General features: G+C 39.7%; 7 protein-coding genes and 1 pseudogene across 8 annotated transcripts; 3 read left to right on the forward strand and 5 right to left on the reverse strand.

Annotated features, from left to right (window-relative positions):
• Nucleotides 1-96: 96 nt before the first annotated feature.
• LOC141833009 (vesicle-associated membrane protein 711-like) lies at nucleotides 97-4,829 on the reverse strand. The gene is made up of 4 exons (XM_074720389.1): nucleotides 4,514-4,829; nucleotides 2,261-2,451; nucleotides 1,419-1,582; nucleotides 97-285 (listed from the first exon to the last, which is right to left on the reverse strand). The coding sequence occupies exons 1-4, from the start codon at nucleotides 4,728-4,730 to the stop codon at nucleotides 195-197; spliced, it is 663 nt and encodes a 220-aa protein (XP_074576490.1). The 5' UTR covers nucleotides 4,731-4,829; the 3' UTR covers nucleotides 97-194.
• Nucleotides 4,830-5,745: 916 nt separating this feature from the next.
• On the forward strand, nucleotides 5,746-7,947 carry LOC141833008 (glycerol kinase-like). Of its 2 annotated transcripts, none has more exons than XM_074720387.1 (3): nucleotides 5,746-5,889; nucleotides 5,982-7,197; nucleotides 7,475-7,947. In XM_074720387.1, the coding sequence occupies exons 1-3, from the start codon at nucleotides 5,750-5,752 to the stop codon at nucleotides 7,709-7,711; spliced, it is 1,593 nt and encodes a 530-aa protein (XP_074576488.1). In that variant the 5' UTR covers nucleotides 5,746-5,749; the 3' UTR covers nucleotides 7,712-7,947. The 2 variants fall into 2 exon arrangements, with proteins under 2 accessions (XP_074576488.1, XP_074576489.1); XM_074720388.1 differs by having other exon boundaries at nucleotides 5,982-7,159; nucleotides 7,557-7,947.
• Nucleotides 7,948-8,541: 594 nt separating this feature from the next.
• On the reverse strand, nucleotides 8,542-9,436 carry LOC141833013 (uncharacterized). The gene is made up of 3 exons (XM_074720392.1): nucleotides 9,263-9,436; nucleotides 9,117-9,172; nucleotides 8,542-9,026 (listed from the first exon to the last, which is right to left on the reverse strand). Exons 1-3 carry the CDS (start codon nucleotides 9,327-9,329, stop codon nucleotides 8,805-8,807), a joined length of 345 nt encoding a protein of 114 aa, XP_074576493.1. The 5' UTR covers nucleotides 9,330-9,436; the 3' UTR covers nucleotides 8,542-8,804.
• A 5,281-nt stretch (nucleotides 9,437-14,717) lies between these two features.
• Nucleotides 14,718-17,288, forward strand: LOC141833197 (beta-xylosidase/alpha-L-arabinofuranosidase 1-like). Its single transcript, XM_074720582.1, has 4 exons — nucleotides 14,718-15,422; nucleotides 15,504-15,673; nucleotides 15,767-16,632; nucleotides 16,711-17,288. The coding sequence occupies exons 1-4, from the start codon at nucleotides 14,742-14,744 to the stop codon at nucleotides 17,286-17,288; spliced, it is 2,295 nt and encodes a 764-aa protein (XP_074576683.1). The 5' UTR covers nucleotides 14,718-14,741.
• Nucleotides 17,289-17,498: 210 nt separating this feature from the next.
• On the reverse strand, nucleotides 17,499-18,506 carry LOC141833198 (stress enhanced protein 2, chloroplastic-like). Its single transcript, XM_074720583.1, has 2 exons — nucleotides 18,179-18,506; nucleotides 17,499-18,068 (listed from the first exon to the last, which is right to left on the reverse strand). The coding sequence occupies exons 1-2, from the start codon at nucleotides 18,476-18,478 to the stop codon at nucleotides 17,799-17,801; spliced, it is 570 nt and encodes a 189-aa protein (XP_074576684.1). The 5' UTR covers nucleotides 18,479-18,506; the 3' UTR covers nucleotides 17,499-17,798.
• A 1,029-nt stretch (nucleotides 18,507-19,535) lies between these two features.
• Nucleotides 19,536-20,328, reverse strand: LOC141833690 (pathogenesis-related protein 1-like). The gene is made up of 2 exons (XM_074721178.1): nucleotides 20,083-20,328; nucleotides 19,536-19,994 (listed from the first exon to the last, which is right to left on the reverse strand). Exons 1-2 carry the CDS (start codon nucleotides 20,258-20,260, stop codon nucleotides 19,687-19,689), a joined length of 486 nt encoding a protein of 161 aa, XP_074577279.1. The 5' UTR covers nucleotides 20,261-20,328; the 3' UTR covers nucleotides 19,536-19,686.
• Nucleotides 20,329-21,169: 841 nt separating this feature from the next.
• Nucleotides 21,170-21,911, forward strand: LOC141833528 (pathogenesis-related protein B-like). Its single transcript, XM_074721002.1, has 2 exons — nucleotides 21,170-21,414; nucleotides 21,497-21,911. The coding sequence occupies exons 1-2, from the start codon at nucleotides 21,237-21,239 to the stop codon at nucleotides 21,802-21,804; spliced, it is 486 nt and encodes a 161-aa protein (XP_074577103.1). The 5' UTR covers nucleotides 21,170-21,236; the 3' UTR covers nucleotides 21,805-21,911.
• A 2,290-nt stretch (nucleotides 21,912-24,201) lies between these two features.
• On the reverse strand, nucleotides 24,202-25,074 carry LOC141833219 (pathogenesis-related protein STH-2-like; annotated as a pseudogene).
• Nucleotides 25,075-25,647: the final 573 nt, after the last annotated feature.

Below are 25,647 nucleotides of genomic sequence, written 5' to 3' on the forward strand. Positions count from 1 at the left end.
ATAAATCCCATCTAAGATTCATGTAAACAGATCACCTTCACTCAATAAGCAGTAGAAAAAGAAAAGAAGGAAAAGTAGCAGAAAATGAATAACACTATGTCGATAGAATAGCATAACAGTGTCAAAAACGCATGAGAAAATAGAAACCAATACAACCTTTGAATCACAAATTACAATCGCATATGTAAGAAACTCTACCTGATACAAGTTGGCAATGTAATGCCATGGCATAGACATGCAAGCACAACATATATAATAATCAGGATGAGTAGAATAAGTGCAATCCTGCAAGACACAACTTGTCAAAGTCAGAGAATGTTCTTATTTGAAGCAGAAAAGCTTAAACTTAGATAAAGTACAAACAAAGAACAACCCTAATAAAACACTGAAGTATCTTCAAGAGAATGCTCTGGCAATTGCCATATCATGATGAATGCTGAAAACAGGTATAAAATGAAAACCACAAAAAGTTGCCAATTAATTATCAATAGAAATAGCTTAGGGAAAAAACTGCTATACGATGAGAATTGCATTCATAATTTTATATGTGAACACAAAAACATCACAGATTCGTAAGTAGTAATAGTTAAACAACAAGGATAAGATTCACAGGAACATTGCAATCTAGCACAAGACAACATATAACCGAGTGCAACAGTACACTAATAAACAACTTTTACATATTTAAGAACTGACCAAATAGATACATCTTCATGCATAATTATCTGTGATGTGGAGGTTAATCTAAACAACACACTGCAAGACCTGCTTACTCAGGTACATAGTCATATTTTGATTGTCATTCATTACCATGCTACTGGCAGTAAGCTATCTTGCAAACTTTTTGATACTTGGGAACCTAAGGAGTGGTAAGATTTTAATCATCTACAATTTCATTACTTCACAACTTGCATCCTTATAGATACAGCTAATTTGGGTGTTTCCAATCTGCTTGACATGATTAACAACCTTATCTACATAAATGAGTTAAAATGAGTAGATGCTATGTGCTAAAGGAGGTCAGTAATTAAATTCCATACTCAAAATTTCTATTACATGAAATAATGAGAATAAGAATTTTAACCCAAGTGAGTCATGGAAGAATATTTTGTACAGAGCTTTCCACTTTACAGATCAGCTGACGAGAAACTGATTGGTCATCATGCACAACAATCCACATGAAGTTCAATTAGGTGAACTTGCCTACCAAGAGCCGAAATCACTAAGTTGCTACTGGAAGATCAGAAAACTAAAAGCATGGATTCTTTTAGTAATACACTTATTCCAAATTGGTATTTAATGTGTAACTTGGTTTTGGAATACATATTATGAAAGTATCTTATGTTTTTCCTAGAATAGAATATAGCATACAATTCGATGCATGAAAAACAAGAAGTTGAATAGTGCATATTGCATACGTTAGCTTAATATTTTGCCACCACAGAGTATTTCTAAATCGATGTGCTTGTTTCCTAAAGAGAATTGTATTCCCTTGCATGTTGGCAGTCTTGTCAACCAGGAATTCCAATCGATCACCTCTTTCCAGTACTTTATCAATATTCTCTATCATAACATTGCACACCTATGACATATCAAGAATCATTAAATTATTCAAATAGATAAAAAGGCAGACTGCACAATAGATACTAACAAGTCATGTTAAAAATTATTATATCCTGTCCAAACCAAAGTTCACTTACTCTCAAAAGTCCTGATTAATGATGATTTAGCTGAGATTCAGCATTTCTGAACCATGTAACACTTAGTTTTCATTTCGTTGTAGGTGTAAGCAGCCCACCATTGGGGATAGAGCAGAAAGAAATAATAGAAAAAGAGCTCTAGCATAAAGATTGACATTATCACATACAACTTACAGTGAAAGCAAGATATTTATTGTGTATTTTAGATATGAAGTATAAATGTTACATATATACTGTATAGGGGTGAGTGAATCTTCTTAACATAACTATATATTGTGAAATCTATAATTGATAAGGGTTTTCTACCAATTCGACACTATTGAATCAGTCAAATATATGAACAGATAAATATCGGCAACATACTTACATGAATTGAAATAATATATATCATGCTCAGTTGAATGATAATGTGTTTTTTGACAAATGCAAAAGAATTCAAAATTATGAAGCAAATTACTTTAATGGCCAAGAAAATGTCTTTTCTTGGTTTCTTCCCATGTATACACATGAAAGGAAGTCAAAAATGTCTTTTAAAAGTATTCATTTAAAATGTAATCTACCTGACTCATTTCACCCTTGATCCGATTCATCCGATCTGCATTAGGATCACTAGAATAGTAATCAATCTGTTGACTCAAGACCCTGGAGAACTCATCATTCATTCCATAAGCAGGTGATGTATGACAAGCACGGCCATATGTTTTGACAAACCTTCCATGAATATCCTCAAGAAAAGCAAAAGGAATTCTTCCTACATGGATCATTTATTACATCCACATGTTATTTGTCTTGAAAAAATGTCTTTAATGATGCAATAGGTCAGATAATAAATCATTTAACCACAGGAAAAGAGTAGCAATTTGGTGGACATTTCTACAGAATCCGTCAATCTTTCTACTTTAATCAAAAGGAAAATAGAACAAGAATTATGAAATTCATGTAAGTTTATGAGCAATATGACTCGATAATCTCCTTGACAGAACAGCAATTTGATATGCCTTGAAAGCCTGATGACTACTAGCTGTTGTTATAATTAAAATAAACATACAGCTCTTAATATTTATATTTCCTAGGAAAGATCAATGTGTAATAAAGTGAACACAAAAACAATCCATTATTTTCTTAACGTTGGTAATTTGGTATCAAGGAGAGCGCTAGCTAGAATGAAGTGACAGGCATTGCCATTAGTGTTAGGCAAATTTACAATGAAAATAGAGACAGATATTTACTTAAGGTTGGTAATTGGGTATCAAGGAGACAAGGAGATCATTAACTAGAATGAGGTAACAGACATTGCCTTTAGTGTTAGGCAAGTTTACCATGAAAAGAGAAAGACAAACAATTCATGGTTTAGTTTCTTGTTCAGAGAGATATGCTTCATAGAGTCCAAATCACCACTTGCATCTTTGGCATTAGACATGAACTTTTGGGCATAACATCTAGATCTGTGTGTGAGGCATCCCAGATCAAGGATGTTTTCTTGTGGGACATCCCTACCAAGCTTTGCTAAGTACCAAGTCCATACATACAGGAATTCTCTTGCTAACTTGACTGTGTAGAATGATGCACCCACCAACTGCTCAATGCTCCCACATTAGTTTCATCAAAAGTTGAGCATTTGAAGGCTGTGACTAGGTATACAACAATAAAGAAAAAAAGAACAAGACCATAAACAGTTACAAGGATATTGGCTGCATGAGTATAAGTAGCTAAGATATCAGAGCAATAAACAATAGGATGTAATGAATGCCTACAAGTTCAAAGTAGTAAGCAACCGTTTATGGATTCAAACAGTATTTGCGTGACACCTTCTACAATGTCACGTAAGTGTTCACTTGCATGCTTCACAAGCAAGCTGTGATATTGCTCAATTTCATACTAATAGAGTCATGGTTTCCAACCCAATCACGTACAAGGAAATCCTACCTGCCGTAACTATTGTGTTTCTATCACATTGGTATTGCATTGACATCTAATAACCATCAAGTATGCTGATGGAACTTAAATTTTACCTTCATCTTGATTACTGGAGCAAGAAATTAGAAGAATTTCACCGAAACACAACAATTTACAACTTGCAATATCACTAATATAATGGAGGACGTTAATTGCTGGTCCATTTACTAAAAATTTAGAAATGTGGAATTACATAAATGATGATTCCTTGAGGAAGAGCTAAAGCATCACAATTTTTTTTTTAAAACAAAATATAAGAGTGCAGAAAGAATTTCCATTACAACTAGGAACATATCCACATCACACTACAAAGCAACAAAAAAGTAATAAGTGTCAGCCAAAGCAAACGCTTCACAGTGAAAACACCAAAATGCTACTGTCAGGCAAGCATACTGACAAATAAGCCAAATTCAGCATCTTCCTTGTCATGATGTATGAGTTCAACTCTTAAATTATGAATCTACGACCTCTATGGTAATGTGGAATGATCTGGCGAATAATGTGACAACCACCTTTTGTACTACATACAATGACAGGTGACCTCTTTTAGCCAGTCCGTCTGGTAATATGGCACGAACAATCATTTTAGTAAAGGGGAACTAGTTTCTTTTCTCTCCCAATTGGCCCTTTTGGGCGGTGAAAATATGTTTAAACATTTCTTTCTAAGATAAATGAATCCAATTTGACAGGACGAGATTTTGTATACGGCTACTGGTATTGAAGAGATCAGAATAGTTTGACCCACCCTTTTACTTTCAAGAAAGCACAATAAACACGTCAAAGAATCAACAAGTAACCATCCACAGCGGGCACCGATGTAAGAGAAGAATGGCAGGGTAGGGAAAGGGAGAACTCACTGCCAGCGGTATCATCGGCGACGCAGAGGACGGTGAGGCCATCGGTACGCTTGACGTGGAAGATGTAGCGGTCCTGCGAGTAGGAAGCATGTGTGTCCTGTGAACCGGGGATCCGTTCCAGGATCTGCCGCGCCACCGCACTCGCGTTCATCGGCGACGCGCTGAACTCCACCAGCACCACCGATCCTCGCGCCACCAGCGAGTAGAGGATCGCCATCTGAGAAGCCACCCCACGAACTTTCCCCTCCGATCTCTTTCTCGACGACGAGATTGGCGAAGAGCGGAAGAGCCAAAAGGAAGAGAGAGAGAGAAGCAGGAGGATCCAATAACGGAGGAGCGGATGAAGTCATCATCATGCTTTGCTACTTCGGTGAGTATGCTTTGCTAGGTTGGCAGGACGACGAGGTACGATATACTGGCGGCGAAATATTCCCATCTTAAGCGGTACCGCCTAAAATTAAATTTTGCGTAGAATTAAAATTTTATGAAAAATCGAATATTTAAGTTATTATTAACTGACGGTATTTCCCTATTAAAAATGCCACTATTATACGATTTATTGTCACCATTAAAGAGAGTAAATGATGATCGAATTATTTTTTCATATGAAAAAATTTTTATTTCTCAATGGATTATTTTCATAAATATTTAATTTCTATTCTCATGTATCAATTTATCACTCGAGTATCGGACCTGATTATATATTTGGGAGCAAAAAAAAAAATCATATTTATATGTTCGTTTGTATGCAATAGTGATATAACGTGAGAGTATTTTGGTGGGGGATTAGAAAAAATCTACAATATCTTTTATTTTTTTATTTTCAATTTCAAAATGTCCTAGTATTCAAGGTACCACATTTAATATTTAAAATAAAAATAAAATAAAGAGAGATTTTATTCCCCCCCCCCCCCCCCCCCCCCCCCCCCCCCCCAATTTTTTATATTTAATGAAAATTTCACATTATTAATTTTGTTTTTAAAATATGAAGAAAAAACACTTTCATTTTCAACCCTTGGAAATAGTCAACGAGGCGATTAACGACTGTTCGTACAAGCCATCTCATCTCTCCTTCTCTCTCGATCTCCACGTTATTGTTCATTAATTTCTCCACCTCGCTCGCTCTCCCTCTTCCTCGCGTCCCTTCTTTATCCGAAATTCCAGTTTTCTCATTGGCAAAACCTTGCCAAAGTTGATTGGTTGAATTGAATCGTAAGCAAATCAAAGGAAAGAAAGATGTCGGAAGGAGAGGAAGAATTGTTCATCGGATCGATCGATCAGGGCACCACCACCACTCGCTTCATCATCTACGATCGCCACGCCAAGGCCGTCGCCTCTCACCAGGTCGAGTTCACTCAATTCTACCCCGAAGCCGGGTATGTGATTCATATTGTTCATGTTTTTTTTCCTTTTATGTTGTTGTTGTTTGATTCGATCATGGAGGTGCGAGAGGGATGGATGGTTGCAGATGGGTGGAGCACGATCCGATGGAGATCATGCAGAGCGTGCGAGTGTGCATGGCGAAGGCGCTCGACAAGGCCACGGCCGCCGGCTACAACGTCGACGCCGGCCTCCGAGCCATTGGCCTCACCAACCAGCGGGAGACCACGGTGGTGTGGAGCCGATCCACTGGCCTTCCGCTCTACAATGCAATCGTGTGGATGGACGTCCGCACCAGCGCCATCTGCCACCGCCTCATCAGGCAGCTCCCCGGCGGTCGCAACCACTTCGTCCCCTCCTGCGGCATCCCCATCAGCCCCTACTTCAGCGCCCTCAAGCTCCTCTGGCTCATCGAGAACTCGGACGTCGTCGGGGACGCCATCCGCTCCGGCGACGCCATGTTTGGTACCATCGACACTTGGATGATCTGGAATCTCACCGGCGGCTGCGGCGCCGTCAATCGCAATGAGAAGTCCGTGCTTGGTCTCCACGTCACCGATTGCTGCAACGCCTCCCGGACCATGCTGATGAACCTCCAAACCCTAGAATGGGACAGCGCCACCCTCGAAACCCTGGGCATCTCCCCCAACATCCTCCCCAAAATTATCAGCAACTCGGAGACCGTCGGCATGATCGCCAACGGGTGGCCGCTTTCTGGGATCCCCATTTCCGGCTGCCTCGGCGACCAGCACGCCGCGATGCTGGGCCATCTCTGCCGGAAGGGCGAGGCCAAGTGCACGTACGGCACTGGAGCTTTTATCCTGCTCAACACCGGCGAGGAAATCGTCAAATCCTCTCACGGCCTCCTCACCACCATCTCCTACAAGCTTGGCTCGGAGGCTCCCACCAACTACGCCCTGGAGGGCTCGATCGCCATCGCCGGCGCGGCCGTACAGTGGCTGAGGGACGGACTGGGGATCATCCAGACGGCAGCGGAGATCGAGGAGATGGCGGAGATGGTGGAGAATTCGGGAGGCGTGTACTTCGTGCCGGCGTTCAACGGGCTGTTCGCGCCGTGGTGGCGCGACGACGCGCGCGGGGTGTGCGTGGGGATGACGGGGTTCTCCACCAAATATCACATAGCACGGGCGGTGCTCGAAAGCATGTGCTTTCAGGTGAACGATGTGCTCTCTTCGATGCATAAAGATGCATGGGACGGCGGCGAGGTAAAAACTAAGGACGGCGAATTCTTGCTTCGCGTTGACGGCGGTGCTTCGGTTAACAATCTGCTGATGCAAATTCAGGTACAATATTTCACCTCATTTTCAAAAAATTTGGCATCTTTTATCTATCAAGCCTTAATAATAGCTACAAAAAAATGAAAATTAACTGTCATTTTTTCATCGTCGCTGTTCATCTGTACACAATTGTATACATATAGTTTGCAAATTTTGGATTAAAATAGGTGAATATTAGCAGTTCCTGAATTAAAGAAGTAAACTAACTTTACCCTGTTAATTATTTTGCAACCATTGACTTTGCCAACATGTTTTCGATAACCGGATATCTTTTGTATTGTAGGCTGATCTATTGGGCAGTCCAGTGGCCCGACCTGCAGATATCGAAGCTTCGGCTCTCGGAGCTGCTTATGCTGCTGGACTAGCTATTGGTGTCTGGACTGAAGAATGGATATTTGCCTCTGGACACGAAGAAAAACATACAATATTTCGTCCCGAATTATCTGAAGAAGTGAGAAAGAGAAAGACTGAATCTTGGCACAAGGCCGTATCTAGAACTTTTGATTTGGCTGACTTGTGAACACAGAGCTCACCTAGCTACTTCTGTAAATGATACATTTACTAGATCTTAAGTCTGAATAAGTATTTCTCAGGATTGTAGGTCCATTTAGTCTTTGTTTCCTCGTTGAGCTTTTGAAGGAGTTGGCTTGGAGTTGGTGGTCCAAGCTTTTTAATTCATCTGTTTAATTTAGTATCTTCAATTTTCTTTTGATTAGGTGCCTTTGTTTTTTGAATTTGATTGGAAATAAAATTGAATGAGGCTCTTTATATTTAATTTGTTCCTTTGGTTGTCATGCTGAAATGCTATAGATAGGAAATAGGTTATTCTATATCTGATCCGTTTTGTTCATTCAAATATTGATTTGTCTTGTTTCTTCTACTTTATTGTGCTTGCTTATTCAACAAATTTTACGTCTACTTTTATAATTCCTCAATCCCTTTGTCATATCTGTTTACGTCTACGGATTTATGAAGCGTTTCAAATTAATTAACGTAAGCTTGGTCTGTCCTGTTTCATTAAACTTTCATTATGAAGAAATTAAAGGATCAGACGATAGTTTCTTCAATAATTTTTCAGGAAGAGCCTCAGCCTGCCGACAAATACATGGAAATGGATGTTCTTGTTGCATTTGTAGTTTATTCAAGTGGTTGCAATATTGCTGCAGGCGTAGTTATGGACCGTGTCAACATCTGCAACAGCGTTATTAACCTTGGTGGGTTATCACATTCATGGTACCACACCACCATGCTAGCTCCATGCAGCCATGTTTGCTACCTTCAAAAGCACTGTCAGTGGCAATGAGCCGCCCTGACATGATCAGGTTGCTGATAGTAACACACAATGCCACATTTAATTGGTGCAGGACGAAAGACGTCGTCCCAATTGATAAGCCACACACACTTGAGACAAATCTCTCCCCATCTTTGTCTCTCCCAGCCCACTGCTCCTCCCTTGGCCTCACTCGACTTCATCTAACCCACTTTACAAATATGGGACCTCGTCCGAGAAAACTGCAGCATTTCCGGCAATGTTGTCCTTCAACAGTTCTACCTATATCTACCACTACTGACTGATACCCACTACTAAATTCCTAAGCTGCATCTATGCTACTTCAGTTGTGGATTGGAGGCTTTCTCTTTGCAGGAGAGTAGTCCATTCCTGCAATATCTAGGGCGTCAGGGTATTTCTGCATCGTCGTCGTCGTCGTCGTTGGAGGCTTCGTTTCCAGTGGCGGCGGCAACGAGCTGTAGACATGCGCTTCCCCTTGCTTGCTGTCGATTACTGCTCCATTCTTCTTCTCCTTACTCATGTCATGGCTCCTCAAACTGTCCTCCTGCCATCAACATCCAATATGACAGTATCAGCGAGCTGAGAGGAGCTAGCAAAGCAATAACAGCATCAAGCTATACATTTATATACTCACATGGAGAAGGTAGTCTTTGGATTTCGGTGACTGTTCTTCCATCAATAACCTGATTCCTGAACATGAGAGAAGAAAATCAAAACTGTATCTGAAATATTTTCACATGATATTTTTCAAAATAAGATATGATCTGAAGCTGTACGTACCTTTAGACCAGTTTGGTGAGAGTAACATGAGGAATAGAACAAGCATGGCTGATTTAAAATGCTTCATGGAGGAAAGTGTTTGACGAGAGGTATATGGTAGCTGGTATAAAGAAAGTTTGAAGTGGCTAAAGTTGAGAGTAGATGAAGCTTTCTGACTGACAGAGGTACTATATATAAGCCAAAGCCATGGGAGCTGATCATTTTAAAGTCCAAAAGACAAGATCTTCCATAAGAAAAATAAATTGAATGATTGAGAATTTTTTTATCATTTGGTTGGAATAACTGTCAGTGATTTAGGAAGGATGTTCCCCAAAATTTGGATCTTGTTCATGCATGTATATATTTGTTTAATATTCAAAATGGCCAATAGGAAGTCAGAGAGGTGGTAAAAAGCATTTGATAGCTCTAGGTCAACTGAACATGTAAAGATTGCTTGCATTCAACTTAATTAGCAACTCATTAAATGCACAATCTCTGGTCGCAGATCAATTAGCTAGTTATTTAGGAGGATTAGTTGAAAAAGAATTATACGGAACAAGGAAGGCGCCACGTGTTGGGAGACGGTTCACGTTGCATGCCTGTGCTTTGGGGGGCACGAAGACATCAAGGTGGCGACGCTGTTGGGGTTCGATTGTGGCAGCTCTCCATACAATATATCAATGTTTTTATATTCTAAATAATCTATTTAGTTGGCTAATTTTGTGAGGTATAGGAGATCACTCAAAATGGATTATATATATATATATATATAGAAGGCAATAAAATATCAAAATCAATTATACATTGTTCAATTATCAAATTATGTCACAATATCAGAACCCTCACTGATTTTTATCTAATTCTCTCAAAAACTCACACAGGTATATAGCTTCTCATTTCCTGTTATTTCTTTTTCTTTTGTTTCTTTCTCTTCATCAAGTTGCTCATTCTAACCTCCTAGCTAATTCCATAATTGTAGACATCATTTGTTGGTTGCTGCATCATTTTCTCCTTGACACCATCACTGCAATCTTAGGGACTTCCTTGCTTTCTTGACTGCCATAGTTTATTCTAATTACCATCATTACTTTTCCTAGCTAGAACATAAACACTCATGACTCAACTACGTATTATTTGATGATTCCTTTAGAAGTTATCCTGTAAAATACAGGATGATTATTTGTACACTATGTAGGTCATCCAATAGAAAACCTCTGTTAAAATAATATTATTCCTCCATGCATCTATTCTAATTCAATTAAATACAGAAGAAGAAGAAAAAACACACAAAAATAGGCTAGACTACAGAGGCAAGTGACTCTTGCTTGAATTAAGCTTTTAGCCGATGCAATACTGTATCATGTGTCAGGAAATCGACAAATCAGAAAACGCTATTACCTTGCTCACCTTTTGGCCATCGAGACATGTCCTCTTGCTCTTCAGTACTGAAAGGACTGCCGTGAAGTGACTTGCCTGTACCAGTTGGCCGGCATGGCATGCTTTTGAGGATGAAAAAGGGTGGTTCTGCTTCTGCAGTTGACCATCCACAATTACTACTGGGAGCTAAATCAAAGAGGCTAACTCCTTTTGAGATGATCCTTTCATCTCATCATTCTCTCTCTCCCCCCTTTCTCTCACTTCCACCGCACAGCAAAATTAAAGGAGCTAGCCATGCCAATGCCCATATGTCATGAAGGGCACACTACAAGTTCCAAAAAGTTTTCAGGTGCTCCTCCGCTCAAGTTCCGAGGACTAATTGATCGAGCTTCTAACTCTGTACGTGCATGGACTTCGGAGATGGCAATATTAAAATATGATTTTCAATGTCAGTACAGTACGCAACACTACGTTGCCGAGAAGAGTTCAGTTTGCGAATAAAACTTGTAACTGCTGAATAGGTAAGCAGTATTAATGCTGCAATGGCTTGGCACGGTTGAGTTTAGTTCGAGGGGCAATTAAAGGGAAGGATGGGAAGCAGAGTACGGGCAGAAGCTAAAGCTGTTCAGGAAATTTTGTAAATTTTAACTCATATCCAATCGTGAACATTAATATTCATATTAAATAAATAAATAATTCAAAAAATACATTAGATTCACATCAACAAGTATTATTTCTGTTCGGGAATCCAGGACTCTCAGAGAAGTTTGCTCGAAGGTGTTGGATTGCTGAAGGTTGAGTGAGGACGCTATAGCTGGGAGTCGATTGTTGAAGATGACTAGTGGGCTGAGAAAGACTGTTGATCAGATGTCTGAAGCTCGAGGAGGTTGAGACAGACTGTTGAGAGATGTCTGAAGCTCGAGGAAGAAGACGACACAGTAGTTGTGACTGACGAAGACATCGAACTGATCGATCTGTGTCAAAGAGGAAGACGCTGGGGCCTGGTGCAGTCATCTAGTCGAAGATCGTCGACATAAAGAGGTTGATTTTCATCAGAGAGCACCAAACAACTCCTTTGACACATCAAATTAAAGGTAACTTCAAACAAGAATAATGTTAATGCTCTTCAGTTTAGAACCGATCGACCACTTTAGCACATTATTTTAATTAATGCAAAAGATAACAGAACATTATAATTAAAAAAATATTTTAAAATTAATGTGAATTCAGTTTTTTATTTTTTATTCTTTTAGTAATTTTGAAATGATTTTTTTTAATTTAATAGACGTTGAAATTATTCGATAAAGTCCAGTAAAATTGGATTCTGAAGGCCTACTCCTTCATGTAAGATTGTTATAAAAAAACTATAAAATGCCATTATTCAAACAAAACAATAACGCGATGTAGCTTAATAGAAAAGAAATCTTTGTATTTCAAAAAGTAAGTCAGAATAAGAATAAGGTTTCATTTTTTTTTTAAAGAATAGGTAATTAATTAAGATTTCTTATCCGATAGACAGTTGAACAATAAATTGTCTTTAAAAAAATCTACGTTTGAAGACTACACAAGTAAAACCACCACTGAATTCACCGTAATATTAATTTTAAACTGCCACAGGAAAACCACCACTGGCAAACTTGGAACGAAGTCAAATTCATCAATTCCCACCAACCATGCCTACTCTTCTTCAAATTCTTCTTCTTCTTCTTTCGCTGCTCTGTTTTTCTCATGACTGCGATGCACAAGTTCCACTCTTTGCATGCGACGTGGGGTGCCAACCCATCCTTGTCTGCTTTACCATTCTGCAACGCCACCCTGGATCATTTCTCTCGCGCCGAGGACCTGGTGAGCCGCCTCACTCTGCCGGAAAAGATCAGTTTCTTGGGCCACAAAACCGTCGACACGCCTCACCTCGGAATCCCCGCCTAGAACTGGTGGAACGAGGCGCTGCACAGCGTGTCCTTTACCGGCGGCGGCTCGCGCTTCTCGGCCATAGTCGCTGGCGCAACCAGCTTCCCCCAAGTCCTCCCCACCGCCGCCTCATTCAACATCTCTCTGTTCGAATTAATTGGCGAATTAAGTGGTATCGACGGAGGCGAGAGCCATGCACAATGTGGGGCACGCGGGTCTCACGTTCTTCTGGAGTCCCAACATCAACATCTTCAGAGACCCGCGGTGGGGAAGAGGACAAGAGATGCCCGGCGAGGATCCCATCCTCGCCGGCAAGCAAGTACGCCGTGGCCTTCGTCGCCGGCTTGCAGCGTAACCGAGAAGACCCTCAGACGCTCAATGTAGACTTAATCCTTCATAGTATTCATCAATCAACTCGTAAAAATAATTAATTGTAAACGTTTTTTTAAATACTTTTGTTTGGACAAATTTTCCTGGTGCAAGCAGAACTGCAATTAGTATTACTTATTTTGATTTTGATAATGGCTTAAAAAGATTGTATGAACTAGTTCTCAATTATCTGCTTACGGTTTATTGACATCTTTTTCAAGATACAACAACAAAATTTTGAGTCATGATGAATTTTTGAAATCTTAAAATTCTTTTTGGAGATAAAAGGGAGAGAAGAAAACATAAGAAAAAAAAGTTAGCGTTGTTTGTTGTGTGTTTGATCTTGTTATTTTTTTAGTAGTAAGATGGAGATTATTTATAGGGTCTAAGGGTATATCAAAGGTTGAAAAGCATGTATTATATTTCAGCGTTGGGTAGCCATAATTAATTACAATAATTAATTAATTAATTACAATAATTAATTAATTAATTGATAATTAAGTTTCCCTGCCGCCGCCGTCTGCCGTACATAACTGATTGATTAAAATTAATTAGCGGCATTATCAATTAATCTTATAATTAATCAAGTGATTAATTAATTCTCAATGATTAATTATTATTTTTCTCAATTTATTTTATAGTAAAATCATTCACATATATTAAAATTAGCATTGGTGCATTTGCATGTGTGAATGTACGAACTAATACTTTCTTCATTAGGAAAATCAATTCATATATATCAGCATTGGTCCATATTCATATTCGATTTAATGATAATTAGGAAAATCAATTTAACACCTGTCATGTTTCCAATTTAATAATAATTATATGCATTTTGTTATAATAATTACATGTATATTTATTCCATTACAATGTATGTTTATCTTTATTATATTATTATAATACATGACTCCATTTAATTACCATTAAATGTATCTTTATCTTAATTATGATAATTGTATTCATTTTGTGATAGTATAGGTCTCCGTTACGTCTATCTTAATCTTTATTATATTATAATAAATGTATTCATTTTGTTATAATACATGACTCCATTTAATTACCATTAAATGTATCTTTATCCTTATTATAATAATTATATTCATTTTGTTATAAATTATAATACAGGTCTCCATTACATGTATCTTTATTATATTATAATGAATATATTCATTTTGTTATAATACACGCCTCCATTTAATTAAAACATACCTATAGTGATTAATTACCCGTAGTCATATCTTTTTAAATCACAACATGTGTGATTATATTATTTTCATAAAAAAAAAAAAATATATATATATATATATATATATATATATATATATAAGTATTTTGACTTAATTATTAATTATGATAGATAATTTTATTCAGTAATCTATATTTTATTTTGACAAAAAAAATATAAAAATATACTTTCTTAAATATATCAAATGTCTTTATCTACACTGAGGAAAATATGCACACTATACGAATGCCAAAAAGAAGGGTTTTTTAAAATAACTTTACAATAATAACTTAAATACATGTTATGGATAATTGCAACCAATTTACCTCGATAAATAATTTGTCATAAAAAAAATAAAGATCCTTAATTTCATATAATATAAGTTATGTTAAAATATTGAGGATCATTTTAATTTATTGCTGCCTAATTTTATATATGTAAATATAATCCACTAGCATTCCAAAAACAATTTGTTTTCTATTTTAAGCCGATTGCGTGCTTAGCCATTTTAATTAATCCTTTAGTTATCACCAAATTAATGACCTGAAATTTACTATAAAAGCACTAGCAAACTTGAAACGAAGTCGAATTCATCGATTCCCATTTCCATCGACCATGTCTCCTCTTCTTCTACTCCTCCTCCTTTCGCTCCTCTGTTTTTCTCATGACTGCGATGCACAAGCTCCAGTCTTTGCCTGCGACGTGGTTGCCGACTCCTCCTTGGCGGCTTTCCCATTCTGCAACACCACCCTGGATCCTCTCTCGCGCGCCCAGGATCTGGTGAGCCGCCTCACTCTGACGGAAAAGATCAATTTCTTGGGCCATCAAACCGTCGAAGTGCCCCACCTCCGCATCCCCGCCTACAACTGGTGGAGCGAGGCGCTGCACGGGGTGTCCTTTGTCGGCGGCGGCTCGCGCTTCTCAGCCTTAGTCCCTGGCGCCACCAGCTTCCCCCAAGTCCTCGTCACCGCCGCCTCTTTCAACGTCTCTCTGTTCGAATTAATTGGCGAAGTGGTATCGACGGAGGCGAGAGCCATGCACAATGTGGGGCATGCGGGACTCACCTTCTGGAGTCCCAACATCAACATCTTCAGAGATCCGCGGTGGGGAAGAGGGCAGGAGACGCCCGGCGAGGATCCCATCCTCACCAGCAAGTACGCCGTGGCCTTCGTCGCCGGCTTGCAGCGCAACCGAGAAGACCCTCAGAAGCTCAAGGTCGCAGCTTGCTGCAAGCACTACACAGCTTATGACGTAGACGAGTGGGAAGGGATCTCGCGCTTCACCTTCGATGCTATAGTACGTACTTCCTTACATGCCAATTTTATACCTTAAATAGTGGTGCGAGACAGATATGACATGGATGTGACGATGAATCAGGTGACGGATCAAGATATGGCGGACACGTACCAGCCGCCATTCAAGTACTGTGTGACCAAAGGTGCGGCAGCCTGTGCCATGTGCTCCTACAACAAAGTCAACGGCAAACCCACCTGCGCTGACCCGGACCTTCTCTCTGGAGTCATCCGAGGACAATGGAACCTTAATGGGTAAGTGAATTAATCAAACACCTCCTCTTATTTCTTGATTTCGAAAGAGTCAAATCTTTAATTAATATGATCTCTTCTACTTGATTATCGCAGTTATATTGTTTCCGATTGCGACTCGGTGGATGTTATCCACAACGCTCAACATTATACAGCAACTCCAGAGGACGCAGTTGCAATCTCCCTTAAATCAGGACTTGATCTTAACTGTGGATCTTTCGTGGCCCAACACGCTCAAAATGCGATCGTAGAAGGTAAGTTGTGGGAGACTGATGTGGACAAGGCCATCACCAACGGTTTCACGGTGCTGATGAGGCTCGGGTTCTTCGACGGCGATCCCCGGAACGCGGGCCCATACGCCGCCCTCGGACCCAACGACGTCTGCACGCCCGAGAACAAGCAGTTGGCTCTCGAAGCCGCTCGCCAAGGCATCGTCCTCCTCAAGAACCAGGATAACGTACTCCCCCTGAAGCCAGGGACCATCTCCATGGCCCTGATCGGCCCAAATGCTAACGCCACCTTAGCCATGCTAGGCAATTACAATGGCCTTCCATGCCATTATGTAAGCCCTCTGGATGGGCTATCGGCCAATGCCAAGACCATTTACGTACCAGGGTGCGCTGACGTGATTTGCAAAGACACGAGCCTTAACTTGGAGCCTGCAAAGTCTGCCGCCGCCCAGACCGACGTTACTGTTCTCGTCGTCGGCACTGACCTCAGTGTAGAAGCCGAGAGTTTGGACCGTGAAACCTTACTTTTTCCAGGACTGCAAGGGCAACTCATAGACGAGGTGACAGCAGCGTCGAAGGGCCCCGTGATCCTCGTCATGATGTCAGGAGGTCCCTTTGATATCAGCTCACAGGTGGCCAATCCCAAGATCAAAGGTATTCTCTGGATAGGCATCCCTGGTCAGTCTGGAGGACAGGCCCTAGCAGATGTAATCTATGGTCGATACAACCCTAGTAAGTATATATTTTTTAATACAATCTTTAAATTAAACATTCAGATGCTGATAACTCTTACTCTTTACACGTTCTCAGGTGGTAAGTCGCCATTCACATGGTACTATGAGAGCTACGTGCAGAACGTTCCCATGACAGACATGCGTATGAGGCCAGATCCAGCTACAAAATACCCAGGTCGAACTTTCCGTTTCTACACAGGAGAGACACTTTACAAGTTTGGTTATGGGCTCAGCTACACTAACTTTACCCACCTCCAAGTTCAAGCCCCTCAAACACTCTCCCTCGCCCTCGGAGAAGACCACCCATGCCATTCGGGAAATTGCAAGTCGATCAGTCTCGCCTCCGCTACTCAGCGTTGCAGTGAGATTAGCTTCGATGTGCAGTTGCAAGTTCATAACTCCGGCGGCATGGCCGGGAGCCACACGGTGCTGCTCTTCAACAAGCCGCCGCGTCTGCACAATGCGCCCAAGGAGCAGTTGGTGGCGTTCGAGAAGATCTTCTTGGAGCCTGGTCAAAGGAGCAGTGTGGTGTTCAGTTTGGATGTGTGCAAGGACCTGAGCGTGGCGGATGAGAAGGGGAACTGGAGGGTGCCCTTGGGGTCCCACTCCCTTAGTGTAGGTGACTTGAAGCATACGTTTACGTTGACTGTGTAAGCAAACGAGCCCAGCTTAATTTCCTGTATTTCTCACTAATTTAATGTATGCTTCAAAATAATGTTGCAGTAAATTACGTGTTAACAATAAAAATCCTCTTTATGTGTGTTTCGTATAGTAACGCTTATATAAAATGAAAGGGCCTTTATATAGAAAAATTTCATGAAGACCTTTCAGAGATTAATCCTAAGCATTGATTAACCAGGGATCTAATATAATTTGCAAAATAATTAGACGGGAGGGAAGCATTCTATAAGTAAATACAATTTATCATTTATCATGGGAGCTGATCAGCAACCCGGATCTAAACAACACATCATGATTGATGAGTTCCAGAGTATAAAAATTCCATCTTTTTTTATTCTGTTTCTTCCTCTTCTATATATAGTTATAGATCATACCTTACCAGTGGAGATCATCTCCAATTCTTAGCCATATATGACACTGTTCTATTCTACCAATCCAAATACTCACTTCTCATCTCGAACACTGGAATTGTATCATCGTCAACTACACCTCATCGGACCAATCGATGAGCTCGCTGTCACAGAACAGGGCTTCCACCACATTGTCGATGAGGGAGTCGACAAAGCTGTTGCATCCCAGCGTGATCATCTGCCGGATTCTTGTCCTGGCACTGGAGATCCAGGCAAGGGTGGCGGCGCAGGCGACGACTGCCACGCACACCCCGCCCGCCTCTGCTATCTGTTGCAAGTCCAGCTTCTTGAAGATGGAGTTGCCCGTCACCACTTCCACCGACACCGCCGCCGCAAACGCAACCTACCAAAGTCCGAGATTTCGTTCCTTCTTTTTGTTCGGAGATCAATTGATAAACATGATACGAAAAGAGGGGAAATCGATTTTTGGATTTGGGGGAGCAGGGCACAAACCATGGCGAGGCGACCGGAGATGATCTCGAACTGCTGGCTCTTGCGCGAGCTCTCGACGTACTCGACGAGGGAGGCGAAGAAAGGAGACGGGTCTCTCTCCGCCCTCCTCATCACTCCGGCGTCGCGTACCCCATACGACCGCAGCGTGCATAGCCTCGGCTGGAGCATGATCTTGCCGCCCTCAACCGGCGGCTCCGGCAATCGGACTCTCGTCCGCATCGCCGGATCCTTGTTCGACGGCAGCAGCTCCGGCTGCCTCAGCTCGCACACGATCGCCCTCGCGACTGTGGCGGTGGCCATCGGAAGCGATGGAACTGAAACCGAAGAGCGTGGAAGAAATTATTAGTTTAGTCGCTGCAGGCGATGCGGTCACTCGCGTGAGCTAACCTTCCATCACTAGGAAGCACTACTTTCTTCGCGGTGGACAGGTGGAGGGATGCGATAAGGGAGGGTGGAGAAGTTTGGGACACAGAAGGTGACGGGAACCCAGATTCCATTCTGTTGTCGCGTAGAGCCCACGTTGATATCGCGGGAGGCATTCGAAGAAAAGGTGCGAGTTTGAAGGCGTCGTGGTTCTTCCTCCACACGCAACCGTCGCTGTGACATAATAAGACACGATTACCGTGAGATCCTAATCGGACGGTTAAAATTGAAGGACAAGTTCTCTTATGGAATCTTGCACTTGGATCGTAAAATGCGACGTGTCCAATTTATAACTTTTATTGTGTGCAGGTTACTCAATAGACGAACGGATTTAAAAATTTATTCGTAAATATATTTTTTTTTAAATTTTTTTTCCGTCAGTCTAAATTGGATGGAAAGTAACTCTTTCCAACCTCTTATTTCTTTCACGAGATCGCCTTGCAAGGTCGCACACAACACGAACCTTCCAATTGTTGTCTTTTTCCTATTTTTTCTTTTTGTGTTTACTTTGAATTTCTTTTCTTCCTCGATCCATCCTTCCAAGTGACATTGTTAAGAGGTCAACTGGAAGAGATTAATGTGTTGTATAGATCAATATAAGTAGGACAAGATAATATAAATATTTCATAAAAATAAGTATTCTATATTCATTACTTATAGTATTTCTGTGTACCAAATATAAGAATTTTAATAAAGCATTGCTTTTATTAATTAAATTGAACCAAATATGTTTTTGTTCATTCCTTGGCAATTGCTTGACTCACCGATCAAGCGGGCAGTAGGATGTTAATTAGAGAATAACGACAAAAAGGAGGACTGCCCTGTATCTCCATGCACAATTAAGATTTGCCATTTTTTTAACACCAAAATTTAAGGCAACAAAATAATAATAAAAAAAAATTAAGAAGACGAAGTGCTACTATGTCTCTCAATCTGACAATATAATAATACCAAAATATCTCTTATTAATGCACTCTAGGTAATTCATCCATTTATTTCTCACAATTAAAGATAAACTTAGATAGCAAGTTGGAAAAACAAAGATGCATGCCATGGATGGATGACTGATATGTGTATATATATATTTATGCATAGACATCAGGATTCGCAAGCAAGTATCCTTCGACGGCTTTGAGTACTCCGATCGATCCTTCTTTAGAGGCTTTTAGTTCCTCTTCAGTGAGATCTTTGTCCCCAATTGTTTCATACTCAAACTTGATCTTTGCAACGCAGCTATCAGCACCGGTTGGAACGAAGACGGACTCATAAGTAAGTGATGTAACGAGCACGCCAAGGAGCCCTCCTTCGACGGTTGAATTCTTGAAAGTGAATGTTGCTTCGTCCAACACTTCTATCTTGTTCTTGTTGAGGCTTCCCGGTGGCAGATTTGCGGCTGTAGAGTAAACAAAAGAGTTCATTAAATTAGCATGTGAAATCTACCGTATCGAGCTAGTGCAACAAAACTCTTTAAACTGTCATACCCGGAGCGAAGTAGAAAACGGTAATAGCTCCGACTCCCTCTCCAATACGCTCGGCTTTAGAAAAAAAGTCAGGCAAGAGCTTGGGGTACAAGATATGGGGCTCAAGTATTGCTCCTTTCCAGAGCCTTGCGGCTGAGACATTGAGAGCGACCTCGTCGGTGCTGGAACCGGAAACCATTCTGTCGCCGGGGATATACACTAAAAGGTTAGTGACAGAAGAGCTGAAATGGGAAGCAGTGGATGACGCAGAAGTGGAAGAGAAGACTGCTTATATAGATAGAGAAGGCAGCAGCTGTGGCGCCGGGTCAATTTGGGCGTCTGAGTCAACAAGTAGAATTTTCATCAGTCTGGAGGTGGATTATTAGGCACAGTTTTAATTAATCCATTATTTTAATCTATTATTGGCCGATGCTTTCAACTTGTCATTGTTAGAACAGTTCAATACAGTCAACTTTTACGATTTTTAAAAGTTTTTTCCATCAAAATATTGGTGCTCTGATAACGAAAGATGGGCCATTCATTTAAACTTGTCTAGTAGATTATTGAGCAAGGCCATGCCTTATCCTCTACGTCATCGACATTTTACCAGCCAAAAATTTTCTTCATTAAATGCACAACACCAACGAACACAATAATTCAGAAATAATTGTGCTTATTTAGCATTGGATTATCTTCTGGAATAAGCCTCAGTCAAAATCTTGCTGAAATAAATAAATATTAATGAACCGTGCAGGATTTTTCGATTTTTCTTTTTTTCTTTTCTAAAAAAAATCTACTAATTAAGCAAATCTATCTCCAGCCAAAAAAAATCTGCTGCGTCATACTTAAACAAAGATCAAGATGTTGATGTGCAACGGATGTCGGTAAAATATTTATGACGATAAAAATTTTATTTTAATTTAAATTTCAATATAAATAAATATTTTAAAGATGAACTTCTAGACTGTGGTTTAAATGTATCTGTCTGCCTTCTGCTTCTTCCATTTCAAAGTCGACGCCCAAATTGACCCAATGCTGCGATGGACCCGCAGAACACACGGCGCCTACGAAATCTATATAAACAATTGACTCTTTCACTTCTTCCTCACCCACTACTGCTGATCTTAGCTCTCCCTCCCGTTACTAACCTTTCAGTGCATATCATCGGCGACGAAATGGTTTCCGGTTCCTGCACCGACGAGGTCGCATTCAATGTCTCAGCTGCAAAGCTCTGGAAAGGAGCAGTAGTTGAGCCCCATATCTTGTACCCCAAGCTCATGCCTGACTTTTTTTCTAAAGCCGAGCGTATTGGAGAGGGAGTCGGAGCTATTACCGTTTTCTACTTCGCTCCGGGTATCACATTTTAAAGATTTTTGCTGCACTCGATACGGTAGATTTTACATGCTAATGAATTACTCTTTCGTTTACTCTACAGCCGCAAATCTGCCACCGGGAAGCCTCAACAAGAACAAGATAGAAGTGTTGGACGAAGCCACATTCACTTTCAAGAATTCAACCGTCGAAGGAGGGCTCCTTGGCGTGCTTGTTTCATCGCTTACTTATGAGTCCGTCTTCGTTCCAACCGGTGCTGATAGCTGCGTTGCAAAGATCAAGTTTGAGTATGAAACAATTGGGGACAAAGATCTCACTGAAGAGGAACTAAAAGCCACTAAAGAAGGATCGATCGGAGTACTCAAGGCCGTCGAAGGATATTTGCTTGCCAATCCTGATGTCTATGCATAAATATATATACATATCAGTCATCCAACCGTAGCAATTTTCTTTTCAACTGTGTTCCACTTTGAATCGTATTTAATAAATGTGATCAATAAATGGATGAATTATAGTGATCTAGAGTGCATTAATAAATGTTTTTTGCTCTGTTATATTTTGAGGGGAAAAAGGAAAAATAAGATGAACATCTGTTCACTCAAATGCGTCAATTATGATAGTAGTCCAGTTACAAATACATACTAAAGTGAGAGTCAGTGAACTCTCAGAAATTTATAAGACTATCAAATTAGAGATGCTGAACAAAACCAAAACAAAATAGAGGAAGAATTCTGTCTATCAAACCAGACACTGAAATGATTATTGATAACTGCTCACCGAGTTGAATTATTTTCAGATGATCGAATTCTGTAAAAAGAAAGAAGAACAATAAACATTATAAACTAAAATTCCAGGACAAGCTGATTCCTGTGTTGAGATCCAATACTGCATGTTATAGATTTGCAACCAATAACAGCTTACTTTCTGAAACAAGCAAGGATTCTTTAGATCTCTAGTAAAAGTAGCTACAATCTTCAGCAAGTATTTTTCTGTTCGCGTCACTCTTTTTTCTGAATCTTCTGGAACTACAAATTTCCGGCAGTCAACTTCCATAAGTTATTTTTCTCGAACCGAAGAAATTAGTTTTAAAAAAATTTTCTCCAGCATGCAAACGTGGAATGACCAAAGGCTTAATTTTCTCCCTCAGCCACACCACAATTTGTCTCCATTAAATCAACGAGACTTGATTCAATAAATTAAGAAATCATCATGCTTAACAGTTGCATAAATTCCACCGTTATATGCTGTGCAGAATGCTTTGACATGATGGGGAAACAAACAAGTGTACCAAAGAAACAAATCCATCTTCAGCCAATAATTGACTTATCCTGTCGCACATGAAGACAAATCTAGATGGCGAAGTTTGAACGTGTTCACGTAGACGCCCCAATTGACACGCCATTCCATGACTGACCCGGCACCGGACCTTCAAGATCTATATAATTAAGACTGTCCTCTTCCCCTTGCTTCTTCATCCACTGGTAGTTCGAGCTCTTCTAATCACTTGCTCTGCATCCTCAGCAACGAGATGATCTCTGGTTCCTGCACCGACGAGTCACGAGTTCACCTCAATGTCTCTTCCGCGAGGCTCTGGAAAGGAGCAGTGTGCGAACCCAATCTTGTTGTTAAGAAAATAATAAAAGCATTCTGTACAAAACCATAACTTGAAGGTCAAAGATAGACTCAATGCATTAGGTTGATAAACAAATAGCTAATACATAACTTACTTACTAATCTACTAACTCTTCAACATTAACCACTAATTCTACAATACAACTATTATCTCATTACCTCTCTACCTGACTTAACTACATATAGATAATTTCTATAATCATTAACCTTCACCACTAAATAAAATATGATAATTGTCTTTGCCCAACTCATCAACCCACTAACTCATTAACATTTACATTAATTTTTATCAGCAATTCCTTCCTTAAGCTGATGTTTCAATGCAACAATTAATATAATAATAGTTCAAACTTTGACTCTCCTCAAACTTTTGAAAGTCATCACGACTCTCCTCAAACTTCATCTCCGATACCACTGTTAAGAAAATAATAAAAGAGACGTACAACGATAGTAAAAAGTCGAGGATAGAGGATAAAATAAATTTTCTCAATGCATTTTGTTGATAAACAAAATGTCTATTTATAGACTAATACATAACTTAGTCACTTTCACACTAACCCCTTAATTATACTTCACTAACTCCTCAATATTAATCACTAACTCGATAATCATTATCTCATTGCCTCTTATAAATTAACTCAATTATATGTCCACTACTTTAAATGCATTCAACATGGACAATTTCTATAACCACTAATTAACCCACTAACTCACTAACATTTATATTAAATTTTATCAACACTTGTACCGTAAGCTCTTGCCTGATTTTTTTCTCTAAAGCTGAGCGTATTGGAGAGGGAGCTGGAGCCGTCAATGTTTTCTACTTTGCTCCAGGTATATTTAATTATACTTTTTAATTAAGTAAATAAAAGGCTCTACAAGAATCTACATGCTGATTATATATATATGTTCTTTTGCAATTCATTAGCAAAATGCAGCTTCTAATATGCCACTGGGAAGCTTCAACAAGAACAAAATAGAAGCGTTTGGATGAGGCAACATACACTTTTAAGAATACAGCCACCGAAGGAGGTCTTATTGGCGCACTGCTTAAGTCACTTATTTATGAGACAGAGTTTGTGCCTTCGGGTGCTGATAGTTGCATTGCAAAGATCAAGATGGAGTATGAAACACTCGGGGACAAGGATCTTAGTGAGGAAGAGCTAAAACCCATTAGAGATGGATCGATCGGAGTCCTCAAATCTGTCGAAGGTTAACTTGCTCGCTAATCCTCGATGTCTATGCATAAATTCATATGAGTCCATTAGAACTTGCTTTCTGTCCTTGCTATCTAAGAATAAGTTCAAGTTTATCATGAATTCAGTAGTGTAAAACTTTTGCCGCAAATAAAAGTTATATATGTTACTTTCAAATCATGCTTTGTTATATATAGTAGAAGAAACAAAATGCTATGAATATGGACTGATATGTGTGTGTGTCTATATATATATATATATTTATGCATAGACATCAGGATTCGCAAGCAATTATCCTTCGACGGCCTTGAGTACTACGATCGATCTTTCTCTAGTGGCTTTTAGTTCCTCTTCACTGAGACCTTTGTTCCCAATTGTTTCATACTCAAATTTGATCTTTGCAACGCAACTATTAGCACCGGATGGAACGAAGACGGACTCATAAGTAAGTGATTTAACAAGCACGCCAAGCAGCCCTCCTTCAACGGCTGAATTCTTAAAAGTGTATGTCCCTTCATCGAGCACTTCTACCTTATTCTTTGAGAGGCTTACCAGTTGTGGCTGTACAATAAATAAAAGAATTCATTTGCACGTAAAATCTTTAATTTTTTTTTTAACAAACCACTTCAATAACATCTTAATTTGCTTAAAAATTTATGATACCCGGAGCGAAGTAGACAACGTTACTAGCTCCAACTCCCTCTCCAATGAGCTCAGCTTAATTTAAGAAAAAAAAGTCAGGCAAGAGCTTAGGGTACAAGATATATATGGGGCTCCTTGATCGCTCCTTTCCAGAACCTTGCGGCTGAGATATTGAGAGCGACCTCGTCGGTACGCTGGAACCGGAAACCATTTTGTCGCCGGGGATATACACTAAAAGGTTAGTGACAGAAGAGCTGAAATTGGAGATAGTGGAGGAAGCAGAAGCGGAAGAGAAGACTGCTTATATAGATAGAGAAGGCAGCAGCTGTGGCGCCGGGTCAATTTGGGCGTCTCCGGGAACAAATAGAAATTTCATCGTTTGGAGGTATTTCACGTGTTAATGTATGGATGATTGTTATAATAATTACACACATATCAACGTTTAATTTTTTAAATGCAGTTAATAAGTAAAATTTAAAAACTAAAATTGAAAATGTATTTATTTATTTAATATAAAATAAAAATAAAGAAAAATCAATGGATAATAAAACTAATAAATAATGAGTATTAATATTAAAATCAATATAAATGTATTAATAAAAATGAGATGTTAATATAATAAGTATGTGATAGGTATATTTTATATATTTTTAAAAAATGATATATATAAACATTGAAATCAATATTGGTGCTCCGATAAAGAAAGATAGGTCATTCACATAGATTAATGAGCAAGGCCTTATCCTCTACGTGATCGACCAGCCAAAAATTTTCTTCATTAAAT

Source organism: Curcuma longa, chromosome 8 (assembly GCF_044706935.1).
Source record: "Curcuma longa cultivar G26 ecotype Majalengka, Jawa Barat chromosome 8, ITB_CL_G26_1.1, whole genome shotgun sequence".
NCBI classification, from domain to species: domain Eukaryota; kingdom Viridiplantae; phylum Streptophyta; class Magnoliopsida; order Zingiberales; family Zingiberaceae; genus Curcuma; species Curcuma longa.

Excerpts from the sequence above, each read along its gene's own strand:
- LOC141833009 (XM_074720389.1), bottom strand. The coding sequence starts at position 4,730 with ATGGCGATCCTCTACTCGCTGGTGGCGCGAGGATCGGTGGTGCTGGTG. Across the intron at positions 2,452-4,513 it reads CGCCGATGATACCGCTGGCA|GAAGAATTCCTTTTGCTTTT; the intron begins GTGAGTTCTCCC and ends TGATCCATGTAG. Across the intron at positions 1,583-2,260 it reads TCAAGGGTGAAATGAGTCAG|GTGTGCAATGTTATGATAGA; the intron begins GTAGATTACATT and ends GATATGTCATAG.
- LOC141833198 (XM_074720583.1), bottom strand. The coding sequence starts at position 18,478 with ATGGCCACCGCCACAGTCGCGAGGGCGATCGTGTGCGAGCTGAGGCAG. Across the intron at positions 18,069-18,178 it reads TCTCCGGTCGCCTCGCCATG|GTTGCGTTTGCGGCGGCGGT; the intron begins GTTTGTGCCCTG and ends GGACTTTGGTAG.
- LOC141833528 (XM_074721002.1), top strand. The coding sequence starts at position 21,237 with ATGGTTTCCGGTTCCTGCACCGACGAGGTCGCATTCAATGTCTCAGCT. Across the intron at positions 21,415-21,496 it reads CGTTTTCTACTTCGCTCCGG|CCGCAAATCTGCCACCGGGA; the intron begins GTATCACATTTT and ends TTTACTCTACAG.
- LOC141833197 (XM_074720582.1), top strand. The coding sequence starts at position 14,742 with ATGTCTCCTCTTCTTCTACTCCTCCTCCTTTCGCTCCTCTGTTTTTCT. Across the intron at positions 15,423-15,503 it reads GCTTCACCTTCGATGCTATA|GTGACGGATCAAGATATGGC; the intron begins GTACGTACTTCC and ends ACGATGAATCAG. Across the intron at positions 15,674-15,766 it reads GGACAATGGAACCTTAATGG|TTATATTGTTTCCGATTGCG; the intron begins GTAAGTGAATTA and ends TGATTATCGCAG.
- LOC141833690 (XM_074721178.1), bottom strand. The coding sequence starts at position 20,260 with ATGGTTTCCGGTTCCAGCACCGACGAGGTCGCTCTCAATGTCTCAGCC. Across the intron at positions 19,995-20,082 it reads CGTTTTCTACTTCGCTCCGG|CCGCAAATCTGCCACCGGGA; the intron begins GTATGACAGTTT and ends TTTACTCTACAG.
- LOC141833008 (XM_074720387.1), top strand. The coding sequence starts at position 5,750 with ATGTCGGAAGGAGAGGAAGAATTGTTCATCGGATCGATCGATCAGGGC. Across the intron at positions 5,890-5,981 it reads CAATTCTACCCCGAAGCCGG|ATGGGTGGAGCACGATCCGA; the intron begins GTATGTGATTCA and ends GGATGGTTGCAG. Across the intron at positions 7,198-7,474 it reads ATCTGCTGATGCAAATTCAG|GCTGATCTATTGGGCAGTCC; the intron begins GTACAATATTTC and ends TTTGTATTGTAG.
- LOC141833013 (XM_074720392.1), bottom strand. The coding sequence starts at position 9,329 with ATGAAGCATTTTAAATCAGCCATGCTTGTTCTATTCCTCATGTTACTC. Across the intron at positions 9,173-9,262 it reads CTCACCAAACTGGTCTAAAG|GAATCAGGTTATTGATGGAA; the intron begins GTACGTACAGCT and ends TCTCATGTTCAG. Across the intron at positions 9,027-9,116 it reads CCAAAGACTACCTTCTCCAT|GAGGACAGTTTGAGGAGCCA; the intron begins GTGAGTATATAA and ends TGTTGATGGCAG.